Source organism: Anopheles moucheti, chromosome 3 (assembly GCF_943734755.1).
Source record: "Anopheles moucheti chromosome 3, idAnoMoucSN_F20_07, whole genome shotgun sequence".
Lineage (NCBI taxonomy): Eukaryota > Metazoa > Arthropoda > Insecta > Diptera > Culicidae > Anopheles > Anopheles moucheti.
This window is the reverse complement of record NC_069141.1, coordinates 4,053,520-4,077,269: the sequence shown is the minus strand read 5'-3', so window position 1 is coordinate 4,077,269 and position 23,750 is coordinate 4,053,520. Positions and strand designations below refer to the sequence as shown.

At 42.8% G+C, this 23,750-nt stretch overlaps 3 protein-coding genes and 1 long non-coding RNA gene across 6 annotated transcripts; 2 read left to right on the top strand and 2 right to left on the bottom strand.

Annotated features, from left to right (window-relative positions):
• Window positions 1-92: 92 nt before the first annotated feature.
• Window positions 93-10,679, top strand: LOC128301754 (uncharacterized). The gene is made up of 5 exons (XM_053038376.1): window positions 93-140; window positions 7,878-8,392; window positions 8,462-8,646; window positions 8,719-9,193; window positions 9,951-10,679. Exons 1-5 carry the CDS (start codon window positions 93-95, stop codon window positions 10,510-10,512), a joined length of 1,785 nt encoding a protein of 594 aa, XP_052894336.1. The 3' UTR covers window positions 10,513-10,679.
• Window positions 10,680-14,288: 3,609 nt separating this feature from the next.
• Window positions 14,289-16,031, bottom strand: LOC128304602 (uncharacterized). Of its 2 annotated transcripts, none has more exons than XR_008287414.1 (5): window positions 15,912-16,031; window positions 15,424-15,544; window positions 15,090-15,152; window positions 14,703-14,788; window positions 14,289-14,506 (listed from the first exon to the last, which is right to left on the bottom strand). It is a non-coding gene; the product is annotated as an uncharacterized LOC128304602 (long non-coding RNA). The 2 variants fall into 2 exon arrangements; XR_008287415.1 differs by having other exon boundaries at window positions 14,703-14,784.
• Window positions 16,032-19,310: 3,279 nt separating this feature from the next.
• On the bottom strand, window positions 19,311-21,614 carry LOC128300186 (40S ribosomal protein S5). Of its 2 annotated transcripts, none has more exons than XM_053036166.1 (5): window positions 21,520-21,614; window positions 20,722-20,923; window positions 20,261-20,599; window positions 19,880-19,978; window positions 19,311-19,697 (listed from the first exon to the last, which is right to left on the bottom strand). In XM_053036166.1, the coding sequence occupies exons 2-5, from the start codon at window positions 20,917-20,919 to the stop codon at window positions 19,629-19,631; spliced, it is 705 nt and encodes a 234-aa protein (XP_052892126.1). In that variant the 5' UTR covers window positions 20,920-20,923; window positions 21,520-21,614; the 3' UTR covers window positions 19,311-19,628. The 2 variants fall into 2 exon arrangements, with proteins under 2 accessions (XP_052892126.1, XP_052892127.1); XM_053036167.1 differs by lacking the exon at window positions 21,520-21,614 and having other exon boundaries at window positions 20,722-20,835; window positions 20,884-20,919.
• A 332-nt stretch (window positions 21,615-21,946) lies between these two features.
• On the top strand, window positions 21,947-23,609 carry LOC128304615 (cilia- and flagella-associated protein 53-like). Its single transcript, XM_053041821.1, has 5 exons — window positions 21,947-22,076; window positions 22,139-22,191; window positions 22,243-22,419; window positions 22,499-22,661; window positions 22,728-23,609. Exons 1-5 carry the CDS (start codon window positions 22,029-22,031, stop codon window positions 23,607-23,609), a joined length of 1,323 nt encoding a protein of 440 aa, XP_052897781.1. The 5' UTR covers window positions 21,947-22,028.
• The last annotated feature ends 141 nt before the right edge of the window (window positions 23,610-23,750 follow it).

The following is a 23,750-nucleotide window of genomic DNA, read 5'->3' as shown; positions in this document are numbered from 1 at the left end:
CAATCGGCGGCCCGCTTTCGTGTCGTAATTTATCAACGTACACCAGACCCGGAACGTCAAAAGAGCCGCTTTCTTCTTCTGTTTTGCAGGAAATGAAGTCCGTTCTGCGCAAGGACATTCTCCTGTCACTGGCACCGTTGGTAAGTTTGCGCTGTAACCACCATACCATTCATTAAGCCCCATTTGCACCGACGTACATCATTATAATCGACCTGCTGCTGCTGTTGCTGCTGACTTACAGCCTGCTGCTGTTGCTGCAACTGTGAACTGTGTATGGGGGTTGGAATACTGCAGCGGTGGTGATCCGGAACCCTTCTTGTACTTCTGATTCGGGTGTATCGTAATTTACTCAACCCCTTCATCCACCTAAAACTAGTGTTGGGTTGGACAAGTGACCGCAATGCCTTTGACAGTGTGTGATTAGTGAGTGTACGGAGCACAGTGAAGTGGCACAGAAGATTCCATCCCATTTTCTCTGCGGATAGGCACAACTTGTGTTCAAAAGTGGCATCCAGTGGTAGATAGCGGTGCTGTAGAGTGCTTTAAGAATTACGGTGTGAATTCCGATTGTGTCCGGTGGTGCTGTTTCTGCATAAGGATTAGACGTAATTCGTATCCTATATTACGGCGAATCGGTCGACCTTTGGTTCGGGCAAGCGGTTTTAACAGGAGTACACTACCCTTAGACTCTGCAGCAGCGAACTTCGCACATTTTCGTCCCAATCATTTATGAAAGAGGATTATGAATGTGGACTAAATCGATTAACATCGAGGTAAGAAACCCAATCGCACACATACATACACGCGAGCTGGTTAGACAGGTTCCGATTCATTGAATTCCATATCAATAATCACCCTGCACCTCCATTCGCCATTTTGTCCCTCTCTGGTGTGGGACAGAAAAGGATAGCCATGTTATTGCATTCGTTTTTATTAACTTCGCTTTTCCATCCCTTCAAAGTGAGAGTCACGAGGAAAATGGAGTGAAAACCTGTAGTGTCCAGGAGTTTTTCTTTTTTTATGGGAAACAAGAAAAGCGTCTTTTACATCGGGTGGAAAAACTTTCTACCATCGCACATTATTTTATGCAGCTCGTTTTTTTTCTGTTTCATTTGTTATTACTTTTCGCTGCTGACTGCCAAACCTTAACAGGTAGTCGCCCCCCAGAGGTTGGAAGGATTACGCGTAATAAACTGTTGAATAGATTGAAATCCAGTAGCCAGTGGTTTGTATGTGGTAAACCACCACCCGTTGAGGGAGGGGGATGGGGATTGTGTCGTTACTGCCAAAAACTTTTCTAATTGTTGATCCAAGCAACCCGTCCGTTGGTTATGTGTTGCAGACATCCATCGCTTACTGTGTGCCTGGACATGCGAAAGATGTCCAAAGAATCGACTTCCGAACAAATTTGCTGGCAGTGGTTAAACTGCAGAAAAAGTGATAGGATGTTTTTCGGAAGATTTTATGCGATGACCGAGATACAGGCAGACCATAAACTGGTGCTTCCTGTTAGCCGTGCTAACGCTGCTCTAAAATCGTTATGGATGGTGGCCAACTATTTTGTCACTAAGATCGCGGCAGCCTCCTCTCACAGTGCGCTCATTCTCACTCTTGGCACCGGAAATACATCAAAAACGGTCAAACTATGAAATGATCCCTGACGGCAGGACGCAAAATTTGTAGGAGACAACCCTCCTCCAGAGTGTGGCCGCCCCTGTCGTGAACAAGAGTGGCAAACCCCCGAATCACTTCGTACGCAAATTGTGGACTGGGACATGATGAGGTCGTCCCCGTTTTTCCGGGCTCCACACGGAACAGGAAGATTTATTTCAGTGGATTGAGGCTAATAAGCCGCTAGAACTGTGGCCTTTATACAGTGTTCCCAGTGGAGGCGTTTGTTCCGGCACGCGTAACCCCAGCCAGGCACGGCATCCGGAGCACGGCATTGGGAATGGATCGATGGCGGCGGGGTCGTAAATTTTGTATATACTCTCGAGTCCCCGTTTGCCCGTGACAACCGGACACGAACGTTTGCTCCCATGTCCTGCCCTTGTCCAGAACACGCGCGTATCCTGTGAAGCCCCGGGGTGATATGCGCGCAAGTTTTGATTTGAAATGAATTATTTTTAGCCTCTCCCACCCACACACAGAGGTCCGAAGTCCCACACACATACACACACACCCACACGCAATGGAAAACTATCCAAAATGTATCGCGTAATGCCTGCTCCGTCCTTTCTGGAAAGGTTGTAGAAATTAACGCACCGCCCAAACGTAGTGGGAGTGGGAATTGAATACGGAAAAACGACGGGTACCCTGTTTTGTACTTTTTGGAAATAGAACTTATATCCAGATATCCAATGGACGGGGAACGTTTGAACAAGGCAAATAAAAAACGCATTCCACCGATGGTACATAAGGCTCGTGCGGTGGCTCGGTTGGTTTTTTGTGCCTGAACCACAAAATCGATTTCTTGTCATCGTCTCCACCGTGTTGGGGCACAGAGATACACACGGAGCAGCAAGTGAGCGCCGAGTGAGACACGGCACGGACAAAGACCGCAAAGCACAAACCACCTCAATAAGCCGTTCTCGCTACAATTTGATATTTTCTTGCCCGGGTTGTTTTTTTCGCCTGTACTGCACACGACCATTCGCGCTCCGCTGGGTAGTTGCGATGTTTGCGCGAGATCGCGCGGACACAGGAAATTCGCAGTATCGTTTCCGGTCTCGGAAACTCTCGGGAAGGGGAAAACATAGTTGGCCTCCTCCTCCTGGTGCGTGCCGGTTGCCGGTTCCGGCTACCTTCCGGTTCGGTCGGATTTTGGTGGATGGAAAGTGGCAGTTTTGCTAATACTTTGTTAAGCCGTGATACCCTCCGCCCGGTAAAGTGAAAGTGGATTCCGTGCGCGTGATGTGTGGTTCGATTTTTTAGGTCAGCTGTCCAACATAAATAATATATTGTTGATATGTGTGTGGTCGAAGGAATACAACGGGGTATCGAGTTTCTTACCACGACAAGACATTGCTCAGCATTGAAGAAAATCAATAGAAACTTAAAAGAAAATCGGTTTCTATAGCAAAGGTTTTCCAATATAAAGCTAAAAGTGGGAGATCTAGAAATTCAATATATTATCCTATTCATATTACAGTTTATATTAAGAAATTTCAACGAGGAAATATCGACGCCTACGTTTTCTAGGAATTGTTTCCAAAACTAAGGAAGTTCGTGAGGAACGATGTCTCATTGTTGAAAAGTGCTTCAGAATTGAGATGGATTCAGAATTTTGTCTAACACGCCGGTCTCTGCTTATATCTGGTGAGAAAGACACCAGACAAACAAAGTCCGAATTGAAATATCTCGGAGATAACTTTTTAAAAAGCCTCAGATGCAGTTTGCGGGATAATAAATAAGAAACTAAGCAAGTTTTTCAAAAGAACTCCCTTTGTGAAGCTTTCTTTTTGAGGAAGCTCAACTCTAATGACTATTTTAACCGTTCTGCTAATTGCTGTATTATTTCAATTTCTACACCTAAAAAAATGTTCATAAAAAGAGCAGAGAAAAAATCATTACCGCACCAACCCAATGTTCTCGCATCTATTTATGCATTTAAATGCATCGTTGGTTTTTTTTTTGCTGCAAATTCCTTGTCGCCACTGCACCGGCTTGCTCTATAATCACATCGTGGGGCAAAATGTGCGGAACTTTCTACTATTAATTCAGTTTTGTTGTTTTTTTTTTCTTGTTTGCACTCTCTGCTCTCTGTGGCTTTTTTGCCCACCCTTGCTGCATGCAAAAAAATCCTGCGTTCAGCACGTTTAAAATCACATGATGCACAAACACCATCGTCCTTATCGCACACCGCAGGAAGAGGAATGAACACACCGCCGGTGGTAACCTCGTTCAGTTAGCAAGATGTTTGTGGATAGAGGAGGGAAGGGATGGGGGGGGGGGAGGGGAGAAGTGTTCTCACACATACGCGAGGTCTTTAACTTGTTGGGGGTTGAAAACAGTGAAGAGTTGTAAGAGCCCTGGGAAATAAAGGCCGCGAACGAGCGAGCGAAGCACACCGCGTTTTTAATGCGGCATTTACTGAGCAATTTAAATGTTTGCATAAATTATACATGCAATTCTGTAGCCCCCCACCCCACCCCTCCTCCTCCACAAACACACACACACAGACGGGTGACTGTGAGTGAACCATTTGACCCCATCGAAATAGTGGGGGCGAAGGGCATCGGATAGGAGAAAGAAAACAAAACTAGATAATGGATACGAGGATGGGGAAAGGATCATCAAGCAGCTAGCGAGTTTATAGGCTGCCAGCCAGTCGACCTAGTTGTTGATCGATTGGTTTCAAAGCTGAAGAAGATTTAAAACGATCATACGAAGTCGTATGTTTAATCTTTAATAAGAAAAAAATATTACAACAATTATCTGATTAACCTTCCTACCACATACCTGGGTGAACAATTTTCCAAACTTCAAATATTTAATCTAACTCTCGACAAAGCAAATAACGCAACAATTCCCCCCTTCGAGCAAGCACTATTGGGTAAATAAACAATATTTACACAATGGAAATGGTAAATAGTTGACGTTCAACTACTCACCGGGATGTAATTTGTTACAGTCAACAGAGTCAGTTGGAAAAGGTACGTCATGGGCAAGCAGCACGTGTCAGAATCCAACAAAAGCGGAGGGATCGTTTAGGTGTTTATGGGCGTTTGGTATGAGGAGGAGGATGGGGTGATGGGTTGAGGGGGTCCAAGCTGACGCCTAAATATCATTACCACCATACGCAAACCGGGAGGCCAAATGGGAAGGAACAAATCGAGCAGATGATTGAGTTTGCATATCGTTCATTAGCTCATTAGCATTGCGCTTTCGTGTGGGGCATTGCGCTTTTGTGTTCATGGTTTCGGAAGGAAAGGTTACAAATAGTGGAAATTTACTACACTCGGACCCTAAAGAACTATTTGCTATTGCTAGGGGTTAGTCACACCCCACCAGCAGCAGGGTGTGCTAGCCAAGGTGTTAAAGGGGAAATTACCCGCCATTCCTTATGCTACATCTTCGTGGGTCTGTTATTTATTTTGCCACTAATAACTGTACCACCTCTAAGGCATGTACTTCAAGATATTTCACCTTCCTTTTTTTGTTTGTTTGTTGCATCATTATTGCGACGACGGGAAGTTGACTTTGAAGGGCTTTCCCCGCCGGGCTATAACCGTACCGGATGGTACTACTTTTAACAAACCGCCGCACGACACTTCGCTCTCGATGTTTACTTACGGGTAGGGTACGACGTCCAATTCCAACTCTGCCTGATGCCTGATGAGTGTCAAAAATAAGTGAAGGCATTATGACCACTCTCACTCTAGACATTTGCCCTACCAAAGGCAAGCTCAAAATAAGAAACCATAAAACGGAAATGGCGTACGACAAAGCCCTGGGTAGGGGACCCCCCGTCAAACATTCACCTTTGCTCTAGCTGCCTCTAGTGGGCCTTTTGGCATTCGCCTCTGTCGTCCTTATTTTTTATCCCTCAACTCTACCGGTTCTACTGATAATATCTGCCAGCGAACGCCCATCATTAAGATGACCGGTGAGAGGAAACTCGGTACACCCGCGGTTTAACCTGTGACCTGAGGGCTTACGGCTTGGTACCGGGGCGTAGTAAATAGTCTCATCATTGGTGTTGTTTTCGAGTGGGTCGTGAAGCTCATTTAAGCAACTTTATTTACACAAGCGTTTCGAGAGTGGTGCGCGGATTTTCTCTTCTGCACATGTTTTTATCCTCCCTCAACCAGGCGCCTCCATTTGTTAATGATCCTCCGGCCATTCTAATCATTCATCCAGAGCGTCAATCATAATGATAGACATTAAGGTTCCGGAACTGTTAAAGATCCTATTACACGGCTGTGGGTGCTTTCGTTTGGGGGGTGAATAGAATTAAATGGGGAGAATTTTACTCAAAAGCCAAGTAGCGCCTCAGAGACTTCACCGTCATCTGTTGTAGGGTGGGTTCGAGTCCAACCCTCGGACGCACTTTGTTGACGGTTGAAGGCGACAGCGAATGTTTTAGGTGAACACGCACCAAACCTAAATCCCTTGTTGGTTCATCATGGCCCATGCACACACGATTAATAACGTACACAGGTTGACATTCTCTTTTTTTGTGCGAGCATTAGTTCCTGTTTTTTTGTCCGTTCTTGAATGCGAAGTAAATGCTCAGCACCGCTCTTTCCTGTCCCCTCCCCTTGTGCGGACACATGGTCCGGCAGGCGCACGACTTCCGTTCTGAAGAAATAAGCTGCAGCACGGAATCAGGCAAATTTTAATTTTGCCTGCTCCAGCACTGGCTCTAGCGTCGATGGGCGTCCGATGGCTTCGGTCCCATACGGACCCCGTGGTTGATTGTGTTTGCGATTCTCGTTCGCAGTTCCGCATGGAAAGTGCAACAGTACGGATCGGACCCGGAGTACGTTAGAATGCAATGTGCTGCCTGTTTACTCGATCGTACGCTGTGTTAATTCTGTCCAAGGTGCGTGTCCGATGCGTACGAGCAGGCCTGCTGCAGTTTTAACCTCGGTGACCTCGGGACCGTAGCACAGCCCCAGCTTATCAAAGTTTGCAGGGCTGTGGGCAAAGCAAAACAAAAACGGCGAACTCAATAAAGTGTGCGACTCGTCCAGAGTAGGTCGGGGTGCATACGGAGCGTGTTGAAACGATAATGCAGCAGCAGCAGCGGCTGCCAGCGGTTTGCAATCAATCCGACAGAGATTGTCGCCGGCCGGTTGCGGTGGTGGTGTTGGTGTGGAAGATGCTGTATCAGTTGTGCTTTTGGGGCAGCATGATGCTAACCACCTTCTATGTAGTGACTGTTTCACCGCGAAGGAAACCATTACCGTGCCTCCCCACCGACTGTGACCGTTGCGGGAAGGAGATGTGTTCGCGCATAGGAGGAAGTGGCCATTGTACGGTGCTTACAAGGCGAAAGTGAATCCAGGATTATGTGAATGATGGATTGCAATAAATCGGAGTTTGTTAGTTTTATCATTTATCTTAATTTACATTTACGGTTTTGACACTTTGATAATACACAACGTAAATAGACAAATCGATAACTAGTGCGTTTCATTGATCAACCGCTCAGACGCACGAAATTATTGTGTAGAAAGACGCTTGGGCTCTTCAATTCGGATACGAGTCATCTAATAAGGCCTCCCAAACCACAATAAGATTATTTACCGATGTTCAACTACCATTGTAATTACTGTGCTCATGTAGATAATGAGTTCCAATGTATTTCTGAAGCAATGCCTGTGCGTTTTGTAAGACCGCCTTAATACAGGTCCTTCTCCTCTTACACTTTCCAGGCTTATCAGGCATTACAATCGCTTCGAGAACTATTTTGCTGCAGTAGTCCTCTAACAGGGTTTTGTCCGTTTTGAATAAAGTCCGTGGCTTAAAGGCTGCTGGAACTATACACGTTTCATATAGTCGCAGTTTCGTTCGCCGTGAGAGGTGTTTTGTCAGACTACAGAAAGACCTTTAGGCAGCCAGGTGACGTACCTAGCCTGTGCGTTAGAAAAGAAGGATGGTGTTGAGGCATCTGTCGAATGTGCAGGATGCATTAGACATCATTTAGCTCCTTGATCTTCCAGAATTCTGATTTCAACCGAGAACCTAAACCGAAGCCTTTTCCTGCATTCCGTATAAGCTATACTCAATCCAACTATTTTTAAGTTCTTCACAATCCTTTCACCTGTCCAGAGTTATAATATAAGATTATTGGTTCTGGTACTGGTATATAACAAAACATTGTCATCTTACACCAATGCTTCATTCGTTGCCACTCTCCCATTCTCCAGGTGATAGTCATTTGCTTACTTTCGATCATACCGTGGCCGGGTCCGAGTGTGTTCAAGATATCATGCTCTCGCGAAAGTTCGCGCGTAGTACGCAAGATCGTACATTCGCGCTGGCTGCCCATACTAGAGAAATATCAGGTAAAGCTACCGCTCGAGTGTCCGTTTCATCCGCTGCGCGACATCTTCGGTCCACAGCAGAGCGCCAAAAAGCAGCATCGGCCGAGCCAGTGGACGTGCGGCTTCTGTGGCAAAAGCTTCTTCGAGGAGAAGCATCTCGACATGCACTTCGAGAACCGGCACCGGACAAACATCAACACGGCGGAGGATGCCGTCTGTCTGGCGGACTACTGCGACATGATGCGCTGCGAGGTGTTGATTGCGAAGGATGCGACCCTGGCATTTGGCAGCGATCCGAACGCCGTCACGACCGACATCGAGGTGTGGAGTGAGGCGACCGCGTACCGGACGGCCCTAACTACATCCGGACCGCGTGATCTGGCTAAGGTGCCGGAAAGGTAAGCGACCTCTTAAGGAGATTAGGGTGCGGGACTATCTAATAGGTGGTGTGGGTTTCTCTCTCGCAGGAAGTCTCTGCTACCGAAGATGCTGCAGACAATTCGGGACGATGTGTTTCGGAATCGGCAACCGCAGCAACAGGGAGTAACCTCAATGCTGCACGCAAAGGGTACAAACAACTGCGATAAGAATGATGCGACTAAAACGAAGAGCGGTCGGAAAGGATCGAAATCCAGTGGAGATGATAGAGAAGGTTTGCGTAGCGATAGTAGCAGCTAGGTAGACACTCACCGTTCTATACTTACACACCACATTCCCATTTCAGCTAATGATAGTCCGGTGGAAGATGACGATGAAGACGACGATGAGGATGATGATGAAGATGACGAGGACGAGGAGGAAGAAGAGTCGGAGAACGACAGCAATGCAACGTCACAGTGTGAGCAAAATCTGGTTGACTCATCGCTGCCACCGGTGGATCGTAAGCAGCAGCGCCTGTCGGAGATGCAGCGCATGAAGGCGAACTGTAATGCGGACGAGATCGGCCTCCTGAAGACACGGTGCGAGGTGCTGGTGCGCGATTGTATCGTCGGTTTGCTGGTGCAGCTATCGCTCGAGGACTTCCGCAGCATGGAGGAGGAGCTGAATCGGGCAATCTGCTGGTACCTGACCTGCGATCGCTACTGGGAGGATGGACCGCTTGAGCAGCGCCCATTCCCGTGGGGTCTCGTCTTCGTGCTCGTCATGGTGCTTTCGATGGGCGTATGCCTGTGCTACTACATCATCTGGATACTGTTCGAGTGAGTATGGTTTGGAAAGGTGGACTAATCCCTTCGTCATATTATAGCGCTGTAACAGTACTTCGCATATCGCGTACCTTGTAGCGTACGATTCACACCTCTGCTTGTTATCATTAATTCAGTTTGTGAATGGTCACATCCTATTTTTTCACTTCCTGCCGCTGCCAACCATTTCATTGTTGCTCGTATTTTACTAATATTCTTCGGTTACTTTATGGACACTCACACACATTTGGCTACATATTTCACATGAAATTCACAATCACACACGTGGCTTATTCGTCCATTGAGGACATGTGTCGAGACTCGTCAACACTAGCGTTGTGGTTAATGAATCTTTTGAGAAGAGTCATTCGTATGATTCACCGGTTAGAAGTGATTCGAATCAATAGTCGACTCTCAAAAGATTTAAGAATCCTTGTAGAAACATGATTCCTTCATGAAGATTTATTCATTCAATTTAACGATTCATTCAGATTCACTAGTCAATACCAACCATGCAATGGTTGTTCTACTACTCCTGTGTACTCTCCGTTACTATTTCTTGATTTGTCTTTTCTTCCCATTTTGTATCTCTTGCGCTCTCTTTGACTCCCATCCCTATTGATCCGCATTTCTTAACCCCTGTTCTTCGTGTATATGTATCGTTCTTCCCCTCTTCCTTTATCGATGTGCCTCCTTGGACAAAAATGAATTGCAAACTCCACAAAAAACCCCAATCCTTCCTTCGCCTTCCCGTTTGAAATGGCGAGCGCAGCAGCGAAGATTTCAGTCCCGCAGCAGGTAGCCAGCTGGCGGCACATTCGAGCTCCGCCGCACACGGAAGCGGAGGCGGCCATCATCTGCACCACGGACGGCACTATCTGCAGCCAGGATCATCGGGCTCCGGCATTTATCGGTTACAGGACGGTGGACATTCGGCCGCCAGTCTGAACAATCTCGGCTCGGGGACGGCGAGCGCGAACGATATTCAGCACACGCCCCAGATACACGCCTCGCCCGGTACCGGATCGGCTGCCGGTATGCTCTACACTACGGCCGACGACGGCTACGGCTATGCGGCGGGTTCCGCAAGCGGTGCTGCTCGAATGATTGCACCGGTCGATGGGCATTCGTCGTCCTCCACGGGCGCGGTCGGTGTCGGGGCCGGTGGTGGGTCTGCCGTAGCGACCGGCAGCGGTGACTTTGGCGAGCTGGGACAGAGCGAACACTACATTTACGTGACGTATCCACCGGAACTGAAGCGACGGCTGCTGGAAAGGTACGGTAGAGACATCTATATGCAGCTGTTGCGCAAGGATGTGTACGATTACTACTAGCTGGTGTTGTGTTTACTCGTTGTTCCTGTTTACTTTCTTGCTCTGTCACTCTTATCTTATGTCGATGTGTTGTTACACCCGTTTTCTTTACACGGATTTGTGTTTCTCTTTTCTTTTTTCCGTCCTATGCGTGCGCGCGAGTGTTTCCTTCGTATGTATGCTCTGGTGTGATGTTTTATTTTTCTCTTTGTTTTTATAGTAATAAGTTCTAGCTTTTCCTTAATATTGTTTTCTGCTCCCATACGTGCCTCTATTCTCTCTCGTTGTTCTTTTTAATGCCTATCAAATCCGTATTTTGCGTTGCGACAATAAGCGAACGGGAAAACATTCTTTTTTAAAGCATCCTTTTTTACATGCTTCTGAGATACCGGTGTGTCGGAGGGAAAGAATTAGTAACAGCAGGAAAACACATTTTTTCGTGCAAAATAGAACAATTATAGACGATATCCTTCTTCAATTACATTGAGGTATTAAGATTACCATACTGTCTTCAAAAAACAATGATACCCGAGAGAGCGGTTCCGAGGACAGGCGCAGCAAAAGACCAAACCATTCCTTATTCCCGTATCTAAGACCAATCTTGTATTAGAATAAAGTGACTACTCGACAGTGGTTTCATTATTACGCAAACCGTAGAGACGCAGAACCGTGGCTTGGATTAGCGGAGCAAGTCGGACACTTCGTTACTGTACATACAAGAGTGAGACATTAGACATTAAGCGACCTTCCCCTTTTCCCTGTACTTCTCATGAGGCTCGTAAACCATAGTTTAATCTTACACTAATTTAAGTCCACTTGCTTAACATGATAGGTTTGATCGAAAAGTGATCTCTCGTTAGTGACTAGCGCCGTTAAACACTACAGTATTTTAATGCGGTAAGAGCGTTTATATAGTACTAATTAGAATATAACACATTACAACACAGTAACTAAAGGACGGTGACGAAGGCGGCACTTGGGGCGTAATGCGTGTTACTCCTTACGCAGCTTGCGGCTCCCAAAATTGCGCGTTTAGAGTAATATCACCAGTACAAACACTATTGATTGGTCCGTGAGTTATAATAACGTCAAATTAAACCTTTGCTAGAGGAAAAGTATATCGTATAAAGAGAAAAAAAATGGTTCAGTAAGTAATAAACGATCCGTGTTTCACTATGAACAAATGATTCCTATTTATTTCTGTAGAACATTCAACCATATCATCCACAAAAACACACACGCATTATGCTGTATTGCAAAAGCAAGCAAGAAGAGTTTACGTAGACTAGTGGAAATTAGTAACTAAGAAACACTCTTTGGAACAGGTTTAGATAGATGAATGGTGCATCCATCTTGGGTGCGAAGTTTAACATTCGATGAGGTACGCATTGCGGCACAGAAGTACACGCATGGCTTAAATGAGCGCGCAACGACTCAATCATACTGCTATTATCACTTACGTTTTACTTCCATCCGTATCCCCCAGTATTACATTGCTCCCTTTGTAACGTGTGCTATCGTTCTCTTTAGTTAATACACATCGTCAACCGTAACTGAAGGCTGTGTAGTGTTTGATGTAATTCCAGCTAGTTTATAGCTTATCTTCTCTCGTAAGGTAATGTTCTGTTTCCCCTCTATCGCGTATAGCGCCCTCTGTCGATGTGATGTATTAACGATATCTTGTTGTGTTTAGTTAGTGTGTATTAGATGTGTACTGTTTTCCGCAACATCAAACAAAAAAGAACAAGAAATACACTGCGTGTTTAATATATAATCTTTTTCTTTTACTATCTCCTTTGTATATTCTATTATCTATCGATCCTTTTAGTTCCCTTTAGCCGCCACAGCTAGGTTTTGCTCCTCTGCTCGTCCCACTACTACCACCTTCGACCGCTCTTCTCTTCATCTCTTCTCATCACACCTCAGTCAAAATATTGTTGCAACCATATAATATGCCCGTCCTGCAAACAGTACAGTGCGCAACCGAAATAAAAATCTACACACGCATAGCTTTATTGCGCCACAAAAAAAAAATCACAATTTCTGCGCAAACGAACTCTCGTTTTTCTCATGTGTTTTTTCTCCTCTTGTTTTCTTTCTTTCTCCATTTTTGCTCTTCTTTTTTCATCGTCTTACTTTCTTTCTCTCTTTCTCTTTAGCTGCTACAATAGAACGACACGGCTATGAAGTTTTAGATGAAATTGATTCTGAGATTAAGTAAAATAGTATAGAAAAAATAATAGTGAAAGTAATAAATGGCGTGAACGAAACTAGGATGAATTGCACACCGTGAGGAAGAAAGGGGGTGTGTGCGTACGAAAGCGTGGACAGAATCGGTACATATAATACCAAGAGGCTAGACAAATCTTACTGTTTCGAATACTTTAGCAGGGGGTGGCACACGTGATGCACGAGAGGGCCAGAATACAGAGCCACACGGGACGAACGCGGTCCTCAATTTTGCAGAGAGAAAGAAAGCTAATTTAACTAGTGAAAATTAACGGAGAAGCATTATATCCGCGAGGAAGCAAGCGCGTGATTAGGGCAATTTAATGTAAAGAATGATAATGTAATTAAAAATCAGACAAGATAATCTAATTGCTAACGTGCGTAATTCACGCACGTTTCTGTGCTGCACGAGAAACTGTGTATCGAGAAAAACAAAAACAAACCCCTTTAATTTGATCATTCATCCTTGTTGAGTTCAGTTCGTTCCGTTTGTGCACTAGAGGTAGAACAATTGTGTAATTATTATAGCCGTATTCTGCACCTACTTTAACAGTGTGAAGGATTGGGGGGTGTGGCAGAAGGTACTTAGAGGCAAAATGCTTAATATTATTTAGAGCATGAGTACTAATGCGCTGACTTTTGTACATCGGCCAAGTTCATTACATCTGCATGAAAAAGGAGGTAAGAGAAAAACAAAACCAAGACTGACACTACCGTTGTGTACATGATCCTTGTGCCCGGTTTTCAGAGAGTAATCGACGGATATTGAATGATGCGCGAGTTCCAAAATGAATGAAAGACATTGATGTACAAATCAGGCGTTTCTTCTTGTGCTAGAGGGCTAGATAGTAAGCTTCCTCTGTCAGTTCATAGTATGTTTTGCTTGTTGCTAGTATTAAATTGGTTCATCATTACTTGAATTACTGTGGAATTAGTTATTCCTGTTTCTTAAAACATACATTGGAACACTACCACCACCATCGCACACAGCAACGGGTGCAATACTAGTGCATTTTTACCAAAATTCGAATAGTTAGTAGCTTTTTATGACTGAATACACAACCCGAATTCATGATCCGCAGGAGCTTTAACATTTTCGACAAATATCAACGATCTGTCCCCCACAGCATCAGCAGCAGCAGTTTGCGCACACTGCACACAGCCTATTTCTAAACTTAAGTAACGAAAAACAAGCGCATTGCCTCGTCCGTTTTCTACTATCTTTCTTTTCTTGAGAGCCCGGACCACACCTCTCTTCAGCTCTAATGCTACCAAAGAGCCCCATTCAAAGGACAGTTTTATCACATTGCTCTTTTTCTATTGTCTTTTATATACCTACTTCATAGTACAAATAAATAAATCGAAAGGAAGTTTCTCATGGGCGTATCTCGAATGGAACCAAATGTGTTGTTTGCGATGTTTTTAAACTGCTGATTACAAGTGATGACATTGTTTGTAAACTCGGTAAGACATACGAACTAACTACGTTCAGCCGTTTAGGGGTCCCCCCTTTTCGGATTGATGGCATGCATTTCATTTAAAATTTTATCTTTCAGCTAAATGTATCATTAAAGTGTTCTTTTATTAAATTCAATCATATACAACTATGCGTTGCGGGATTAGGTTCAAACCTCGACTGGACTCCGCATGCCTCCCTCCGTACTGGTAACTCAAGTTTCAAATTACCAACCGTTAGACAATGGCTGGCCTAGGATCGACAACGGCTGTAGCGTAAAATAAAACGATATTACTTACCCACATATCTGGAGCTCAGTTTGAAGCTTAACTGAAATAATAAGAAAAACATAATTTAATATACTTGAACAAAGAAAGAATTATATATCCTAAGGCTCAAAATGAATATCAGACAGCCAAGGAAATTCAAATCAATGACAATAGTGTATCTCATATTGAAATATTTAGCGAAACCTTTAGCAAAATCATCAAAAAAAGAGAAAGGTTGTGAAATTGATGTTTCCTACCTTTAAAAGACAGTGAATCCAAAATGCCAAACTTTTCAGCTGTTAGCTGCTATGGTACTGTCCGGATCGTTGACATTCGTTCCTTCCTGTAAATAGAAACCAACGGAAACGGTAATCAATCAGAAACTGTTATACAGTAAAAATAATGTAAAATGTAGATCATAACGAATCAGCGAATGAATTTTCTGTCACCGTCGTTCAGACAATGTAGGTAAAGGATAATTTCGTTAATCATCATAAGGGATAAGAAACACGTCAAATATACAAATAAGTCCAGCATCGACAACCAACATTTGCTGTGCATATTTCGCACGATTTCGATTACGCCGATGTTGTTTTATATTCATATATATGATGTCGAGTCATATTAGTGTCATATTTTCTCACCTTATTTTACGAAACCAACGCCAATATAAACAAGAAAGTCCAGATGAATCGCTGTCACTATACCTGAGAAAGATAACATATTATAGGCGAGATTAATAAAAACATCAGTACTAATTTAACTAAGAAAAAACGACTTTATGGCTAAAAATTAAATAGTGTGCTTTGGATGCATCAAAAGGCTGTGAAAATTTCATATTGCATCGCCATAACTTTGAAGCCAAAAGTCGCAATTACTATTTGTCCATCTTGAGACCTTCCAACGAATGATACTATTGAACGGCTCTAGTCATCAGGACAATCGTTTGAAAGCTACGAATCGTAATTAAAAGCTTACCTTTAATGATTTATATGCCTTTTTTGTTGTACAATATTTGAGTCACAAATAATCTGAGCCATTAATAAGTCAATTCTAGGCCGATCGATAGCATTCGTGTAGAGCTACACATCGCCAACACCTATAAAAAACAGGACAAGGAAAGTTGTATGTTAAAACACTTTTTGTTTGCTTTACTTTAATATACGCGTTCGTAAAAAGTGATGTCGATACTAAGAAATATGCTCTAGACACAAAAACACACATGCCTAGAAACAGAAACCATTTTGATCTCGATACCATTTAATATAGTCCACTCTATGGAGATCATTTAGCTCGTAACTGAAGCAATAAATGACTGACTGTTAATCGGGACATATTTTTCGATAACTCAATTATATTTTTTATTAGTTTCGTCGTATCCAAAACAAAATTCAGATTAGACAAATTCGAAAAACTTACGAAAGCAAATTGAATAAAAATTACAAGTGAGAATATTTTTTCCTTACCTCAAAACAACCAGATATCATCTGACGTTTCTTTTGGACGATTCATTGATCTATCCATTTCAAGGGGAGCTCATACTCCGGATATTATTTGATCATTACGTTCACACGTTGAACGTTCATTCACAGCACAAATTGAGTTTCCAAAGCTGAAAATAAGAAAGTGAAAAGTGATGAGAGGTGTGCCATAGCTGCCAACGATATTCATGGTATTTGTGGTGATAAAACATTGGATCAGAGAGGGCAAGTCCGAAAAACTTGATATGTCCGCATAAATTATAGGACATCGTGCGTATATTAAAGGCATCATTTCAACGCAATTTGTTTTAAACAAGAGTTAAATCTGAAGTTTGAACTTACTTTGCATTTCAGATGAGCCAGATAATCTGCTAGATGCCTTTACCTTCCACAAGCCGCATAAATCTGCCAAAGAAACAATAGACTATCAGTAAAAAAATCCTTTTCATGCTAATTTGACAGTCATATATGCTAGGATTTAACTAAGCCAATTGGACTAGTAACATGTACACCGTTCTAAGAAGCCAACACCAATCAAGAACACGAATGGACGTTTACACACACGTATGCATGAACAATCACGTGAGTAATGCTCACAGAGAACGCTAACTACAATTTACGTCCCATTTATCGCTCCTACCGTCGAATTACATGCTAAGAGAAGCACGTGTAACGATAGGAGAGTAAAGCGAAGGACGCAACATTAACACACAAAGCGCGGCACGTGTATTCATTGAATTAACCTTACCTTGAATACAATAATTTGCACCAATCCTTCGAAGGCGATGAAATGATATACCATTTCAGCATAAACCTACGTAGTTGTACCCTGTAAATAAAACAGTATACATTCGTATTAAAATATTGTTAATTTTTGACCGTAGCTCAGCTGGGGTTTACTAAAATTAAATTTCATGTTACAGAATTTTCCACATTTAAGGAGTACAGATTCTATTAACTCAATAAATAGGATGAATAATGTTCTTTTATCTAGTCCATAGCGAAACAAAAAACGACATGACTGTTGGTCTGTTTTGTATTGAGGAATGGACAAAAGTAGAAGGAGCAATAATAACTTACATTAGAAATGCATCAAATATGTGACAGCTCCCAAATATCTACTCCTCTCGAAGCACGAAAAATACTGCTCTACCTGAAATATATGTTAAAAAATACAAAATTATTAAATTGCTATGGAGAACATGCAAAGGCCGAGTAGATAAACAATTTCTTCAGAAAGACCAATCGTGGTATCAACATTAAATTTAAGAAATATATACATATGGCTCATCATATGAATAATAATTTATTATTAAATCAGTTCATTCACTGAATAATACCTACCTCAGTATGTACGAGCCTGCAATACCAAACAATGGTGATCTGAAAAGAGAAATTAATTCATTAATTAGAAAATAATAATTGTTCTTGTTGCGCATATCCTCACATAAAACCGGTGTATTTAAAAAAATGGTTCAGCAAACATAAAAACCAATCTATCATTTTGTTTCAGACTGGGGCGGTACGTAATAATCATCATAAAAACCGGACTTAATCACGGATTTATTGAACAGGTCAACATAGTAACTAAAACTTACCAATTGTTCAAATGCACACATCATTTCAAACTGCTTCCCTTTTGTAGGCCGGGATGGAACCTGTAATACAGAAATAATCGAACAATTAAACAAATATAACTTATAGCGTCCACAATTGCAGCGAGTGAACAAAGAAAGTAACACATTAAAATGTGTTGTCAGAATAAAAAATATTTCAGCATTGTGTTTATGACAGGGATAACTGATAATAAATTCATCATTTAAATGTATGATCGCAGGAAGAGCATAGGATCACGGATCACGGAGAATCACAGATTTATTAAACAGGTCAACATAGCAACTAAAACTTACCAATTGTTCAAATGCACACATCATTTCAAACTGCTTCCCTTTTGTAGGCTGGGATGGAACCTGCAATACAGAAATAATGGAACAATTAAACAAATATAACTTACAGCGTCCACAATTGCAGCGAGTGAACAAAGAAAGAAACACATTAAAATGTGTTGTCAGAATAAAAAATATTTCAGCATTGTGTTATGCCAGGGATAACTGATAATAAATTCATCATTTAAATGTATGATCGCAGGAAGAGCGTAGACTGTCCTTCATTATTCGTGTACTGCTTACCTTTTTTATGATTGCGAGTGACGGAAGCAAATCCATAGCTGTAAAGCCTATCTGCAAATACAAACACAGAGAAAACATAATTAACAACAGAACTACATTGAAGAACTTGAAAAAGATCATGTGGGGCAATGTGTCATTGGACTTATGGGGGGTAAAAAAGATACACTTCCATACCCTGCAAAGTGCCAACTATTGTTTTCGTCCAACGTGGAATGTTACTGGCTTAGAATGAAGCATTTTCTCTAAACAGATTTTATTGAAAATAGCTGGACATTCTAGTGAACTAAGCAGTGCTAAAGGAATTACAACTTGTTCTGACTTACCTTGCATAATTCCGTGAATAAATTTGAACTCCTTTTGGATCATACACAGCGTAATATCGATTAAATCTGAAAACAGAAAAAAGATTGGAGACATGTATTACTATGCTTTATGAGTATTAAGGTGTAATGGAGAAGATTGAGATGTAGTAATATACAACGACAGGAATTTAAGCGTACTGTAAATCGAGCTAAAACCATATCTTGGTTCATTACCCATTTTATATTGTCACATTATCCTATCGAAATGAACATTTTTTTATCATTTCATTTCGATTGGTATTATGTGACGAAAACTATCTCCTACCAATCTACCTATCACATGAAATAGATTTTAAATTCTTACCTGTATTTTAACCAATTACATGTAACTCCAACCCATCTTAATGTATAATCTGCAAAGAAAAGATCACAAAAGACGATTAGAAAAAAAAATTGTCAGTATCGCATAACTCTTTGGAACGTAATGTTGAATAATGTAGTAGTTACTAGCGATGTAGAGTCGTGAATATAGTCAAGTCTCCAAGATACCTCGAGAACAAATATGCTATTGCCCAACAAAATCATTTGCCTAATCGAATTGAAAGTGGAGAAAGCGTAATAAAGTTGCTGGGCATAAACAAACCGATGGAAAGATTGGCGGAATACTAGTTGAAACGCTTACCTTTAATCAATTACATAGCATGTCCATTGCTCCGGTCCGGCTTTACGTGTGGGACGTTCAACGCAAGAGTAATTCTCGACACGATCTGGATCGATTCCTAAATACCTAAATTTAATCAAGAACAAAACTTTCCACTCCCCAGAATCCGTCCTTCGGCCATGCACATCCATACAAATTCAACAACTAAATCTTAAAGAAACCGAACACACCCTTCAGAGAGAGCCAACGTTTTTTTGGATTTCTTGTTTTTATTCCTCTCCTTCATTCTCTGACGGTGATACGTGTGCTATTACTATCTATAGCACACGATATACACGTACAAGAAAAAAAACCCAGTTCTCCTGCGATGGTATTGCAAACATGGGTGTTATGATGAGCCAAATCTCAGTTATCCCCAGGTTGGATGACGATTATGGGGAGGAACGATCAGGTTCTTTACCGCCAAGTTGTTTTGACGGAATAAAAAGCAATACCACACCCACCACGTCCTCCAAACAAACGACAAACGCACACACGTGAAGGAAAATGTTTATCGGTTAGACTTGGCGACACGCTCCAGCTCATCCTTCTTCTTAATTGCGTACGAGTTCGACGAACCCTGCAGAAGGTTGTCGATCAAATGGAGGATATAATCGACAGAAAAAAAAATGGCAATATGGACGCGAAAATGGCCAACGAAAAACGACGGAGAAAAGAAAAAATACACACAATTAGAACTTAAAATTGGTGCAACTTTTATGCCGCGTGGACATGAAACGGTAATTGGATTTTGCCACTTACCTTAGCGGCGTTGATTAGCTCATCGGCTAAACATTCGGCAATCGTCTTGATGTTACGGAATGCAGCCTCACGAGCACCGGTGCACAGCAACCAGATAGCCTAACGAAGAGAAAGAGCAGAGTGAGAGAAAACGTGTTAACAACCAAGATTCGTGTTAGATTTTTTGTACAGGGTAGACATTTTGTGGCAGATCACTCGATCACACCTTGAACCGATTTCGTTTTACAACGCATCAGCTCAACGTAAATCGAATCGAGCAGACCATGCCGTGTATACTTTCCGATCCAGTTGGAATTGTATGTAGATTTAAGAGTATCGATCTACCCAATATGCCTTATGAATCGGTATCTCGCGGCCGCGAGCTAAGACAATTGATCTTACCTGATTGACACGACGCAGAGGAGACACATCGACGGCCTGACGACGGACAGTACCAGCACGCCCGATACGGGTGGAGTCTTCACGTGGGCCAGAGTTGATGATGGCATGAACCACGATCTGCAGCGGATTCTCACCGGTCAGCAGATGCATGATCTCGAAGGCGTGACGCACGATGCGCACAGCCTTCAGCTTCTTGCCGTTATTGCGACCCTTCATCATTAGCGAGTTGGTCAGACGCTCGACGATCGGGCACTGGGCCTTGCGGAAACGCTTGGCAGCATAGCGACCGGCCGAGTGGGGAAGATATTTGGCGTGCTTCTCCTTCACGGCGATATAATCCTGTGAACATAGAAGGTCAAAACCAGTTAGGAAGGTTAGGAACAGACGCCTTTCGGGAGGATGATTCAAACACGTGGTTGTGCCAAATACAAAAATATTAAGGAAAAGAAACCCATGCTTACCGAGACGGAAATGTCGGAGATATCGATATCATCACTGCTCCAACGGCCGAACAGCTTGATTTCGGGAAGCTCAGCAGTCTGGACTACGGGAGCTTCTTCGTAGACCTGGGCTGCCTGGTCATCATGGACGGTGGCATCGTCCATATCCTGTGGTACCGCCGCTTCCTCATCGAAATTTTCGAATGCTTCGTCAGCCATGGTGCTAAAGATGTTTCGCACAGGGACAAGAAGAGAGAACCGCACACGCTTAATTGCCAGACAGAAAATGAGGACTTCCGGTTGCTTTTTAAAACCACGCGGTCAACACGTAGGAGGCAAAGCTTGGGCACGAATTCTTACGCGAACGATACGATAAATTTTCAACCGTGCAGATGTGGTACGTGAATTTGGAACGTCACTTGACAACTGTTTTAAAGTTTTTCAATCCCTTGAAATAATGTATTAGGAACATTAAGTCTTATCTCTTAACTTAATATCGAAGCCGGCAAGAGAGAACGACACGTGCGCTCGGATGGTCGAAGAGGAAATGAACGAATAGACGGACTGACATTTACCATCTACCCTGAGCTTCTGCGCACTGCCCCATCCCCTCGAACGATCCTCTTCGCTCGCTACCTGCCGCAGTCGGCTCTCCGTGACCCAACATTATCACGAAATTTTGCAATCAAGCCGAACGATTTGCACACCAAATTCACGACACTCTACACGTTGAATATTTACGCGTTCGACTGCATTGCACCATTTCACGAATTCGTGCCATTTTACCGGGGAAAATAGACAAAGTATCATCTTATTTACTTTCAACACGTCTGTTTTACAGTGGCGTTAGCCGGAAAGAGAGTTTGTCAGTTTGCTGCCAGACCATTTGCTTCGCCATGTTGGTACGCGGTACGTTTGACAGTTAGCAGGAAGTCGACATAACGTCGACATAACAATATTGCGTGCCGCACAGTGATCGATTTCATTGCAATCATTTGTTTTGGCATTTCCAAGGAGCAAAAATACCAGCAACATCTACAACACGAAACTATTATCGATCCTTTGTGCCAGATAACATCCGGTGTTTTAATTCAATTAATTTTATTTATTTAATAACTCCAGGCGACTGTGGCTACATGGCAATCGTCGTTGCCCCTAGCAACGGCAAAGTCGTTTCACAAAATAGCATGGCAACCATATCAAACAACTTTGAACTTGGTTGATCCGTTTGTACGTGCAGTGGCAGGCGAGTTTTGTATTGCCGCGAAATATCGGATCATATTGTAGTGTTTTCATTCACGAGAGATATCCTCTAGTTGCAGCTGAACATGCTTTTCTATCCAGAAATTAGTATTCAAAATGAATTGAAAAAATTGGTGAGAGATACAATACCTTCGGCGGTCCTCATTACGTGCACTTATCGTTATTTTTGTTACAGATGTCCTGCGCCGATCAACAATATGACCATCTTCTAAAAGAGAAACGCAAAAGGTACAGAAAGGTAAAATTTTGAGTGCAATTATATGCAAGTCCATTTTGTAGGTTACAATCCTTGCTGCAATCAGAGGAAGAGCAACAGGAGCGGGAAATAATGCAAAAATTCCAAGACGAAGAAGCAATGCGTATGAGGGACAAAACAAACGCGCTTCTCAGTTCTAAACAAGATCAGGAACGCCAACGATTAGAGTTTGTAAAAAGCAAAATGGTACAACTTAAGCTGTGAGTAGTATTTCTCCAGTTCTGAGCCACCGTATGGGTTATGTGACCATTCTATTAATGTGTCTGTCTGGTTATGTAGAAATAATTGCGACGAAATACGATCGTTTCTGCAACAAAAGTATCATGAAGAATCGAAAAAGTGTCAGCTAGCACAAATTGAGGATAAGATAAGACTGAAGCAAGCCAAAATGGACGAAGAACGCATGTGGACCGAGGTACACGTTAGGAAGTATAAAATGGAAGTAAGTAGAACCACGTGGTACTCATTTTTAAAGTTCAGCGTTAATGATCTTTTCGTTATCTTGCAGCTGCAAAATGAACAAAAGGAGAAACTCGAGCGGAAATCAATGGAACAAAAGACGCTACAAGATATTAAACATCAGATCAAAGAAAAATCGCTCAAAGCCATGCAGGATAAGGTTGATCTGCAAAAAGTAGTTTGTGCGTCCCTGCCGTTCCCTGATCATGATCCAAAACTGAAAGCTCTTGGTAAATCGGAACTGGCCGAACACTTGAATGAACAAATTGCACTGCGGAAGGAGCTGCAACGCAAACGGGAGGAACAGGATATGCAAGTCATACGGTTGCTAAATGACACCACAGCCAAACAGCTTGAGCAGGAGCGGCAGGCTCGCATAGCAGAAGACATTGTGCTGAAAAAGCAAAAGGATCAGTTCTATCAGTACTCCAAGCATGTTTTGCGGCAGCGTCAACTTGAAGACGGCAAGCTGGAAAAGCTCATCAACGACACGCGGGAAAAGTTTGAACAGGAAAAGTTAGAGACCTGTCGCCGGGAAAAACAAAAACGACTACAGATGGCTTCCATTGCTTACGAGGGTCAACGGATGCAGATCGCTGAAATGGAAGCACGCAAGGCCCGGGAACGCGAAGAACGTCAGCAAGAAGCGCTTCGAGAGCGGGAACAGCAGGAAAAGAATCGTGAAGAAGCGGAACGAGCCGATTGTAGGATACAGACGGCAGTCCAGCAGTATCGTGATTCGCTAAAAGAGCAAATCAAATCGGCATCGCTTGACCGGGAGCGCAGCAAACGTGCCAATCAGATGGAAACGAACCGATTGATCGAGCGAAGCTTTAATGAGCTGAGTTTTGTGCAAAGCTACGTGAAGGGTTCCTTCGAGGAGCACTTCAAAAAACATCCGAACGTGTCACTGATGAAGCGCAAATACTGAAATCTCGAGAGCGATATTTTTAGGTATCAAATTTATTGAATATGAATATTGGAAAGGTAATGAACTTTAGCTAATTTGTATTTAGGGGTTTCACACGAAGCAATAAAATTATGTAGTGAGCGAACTTTTTCTGCAAAACGA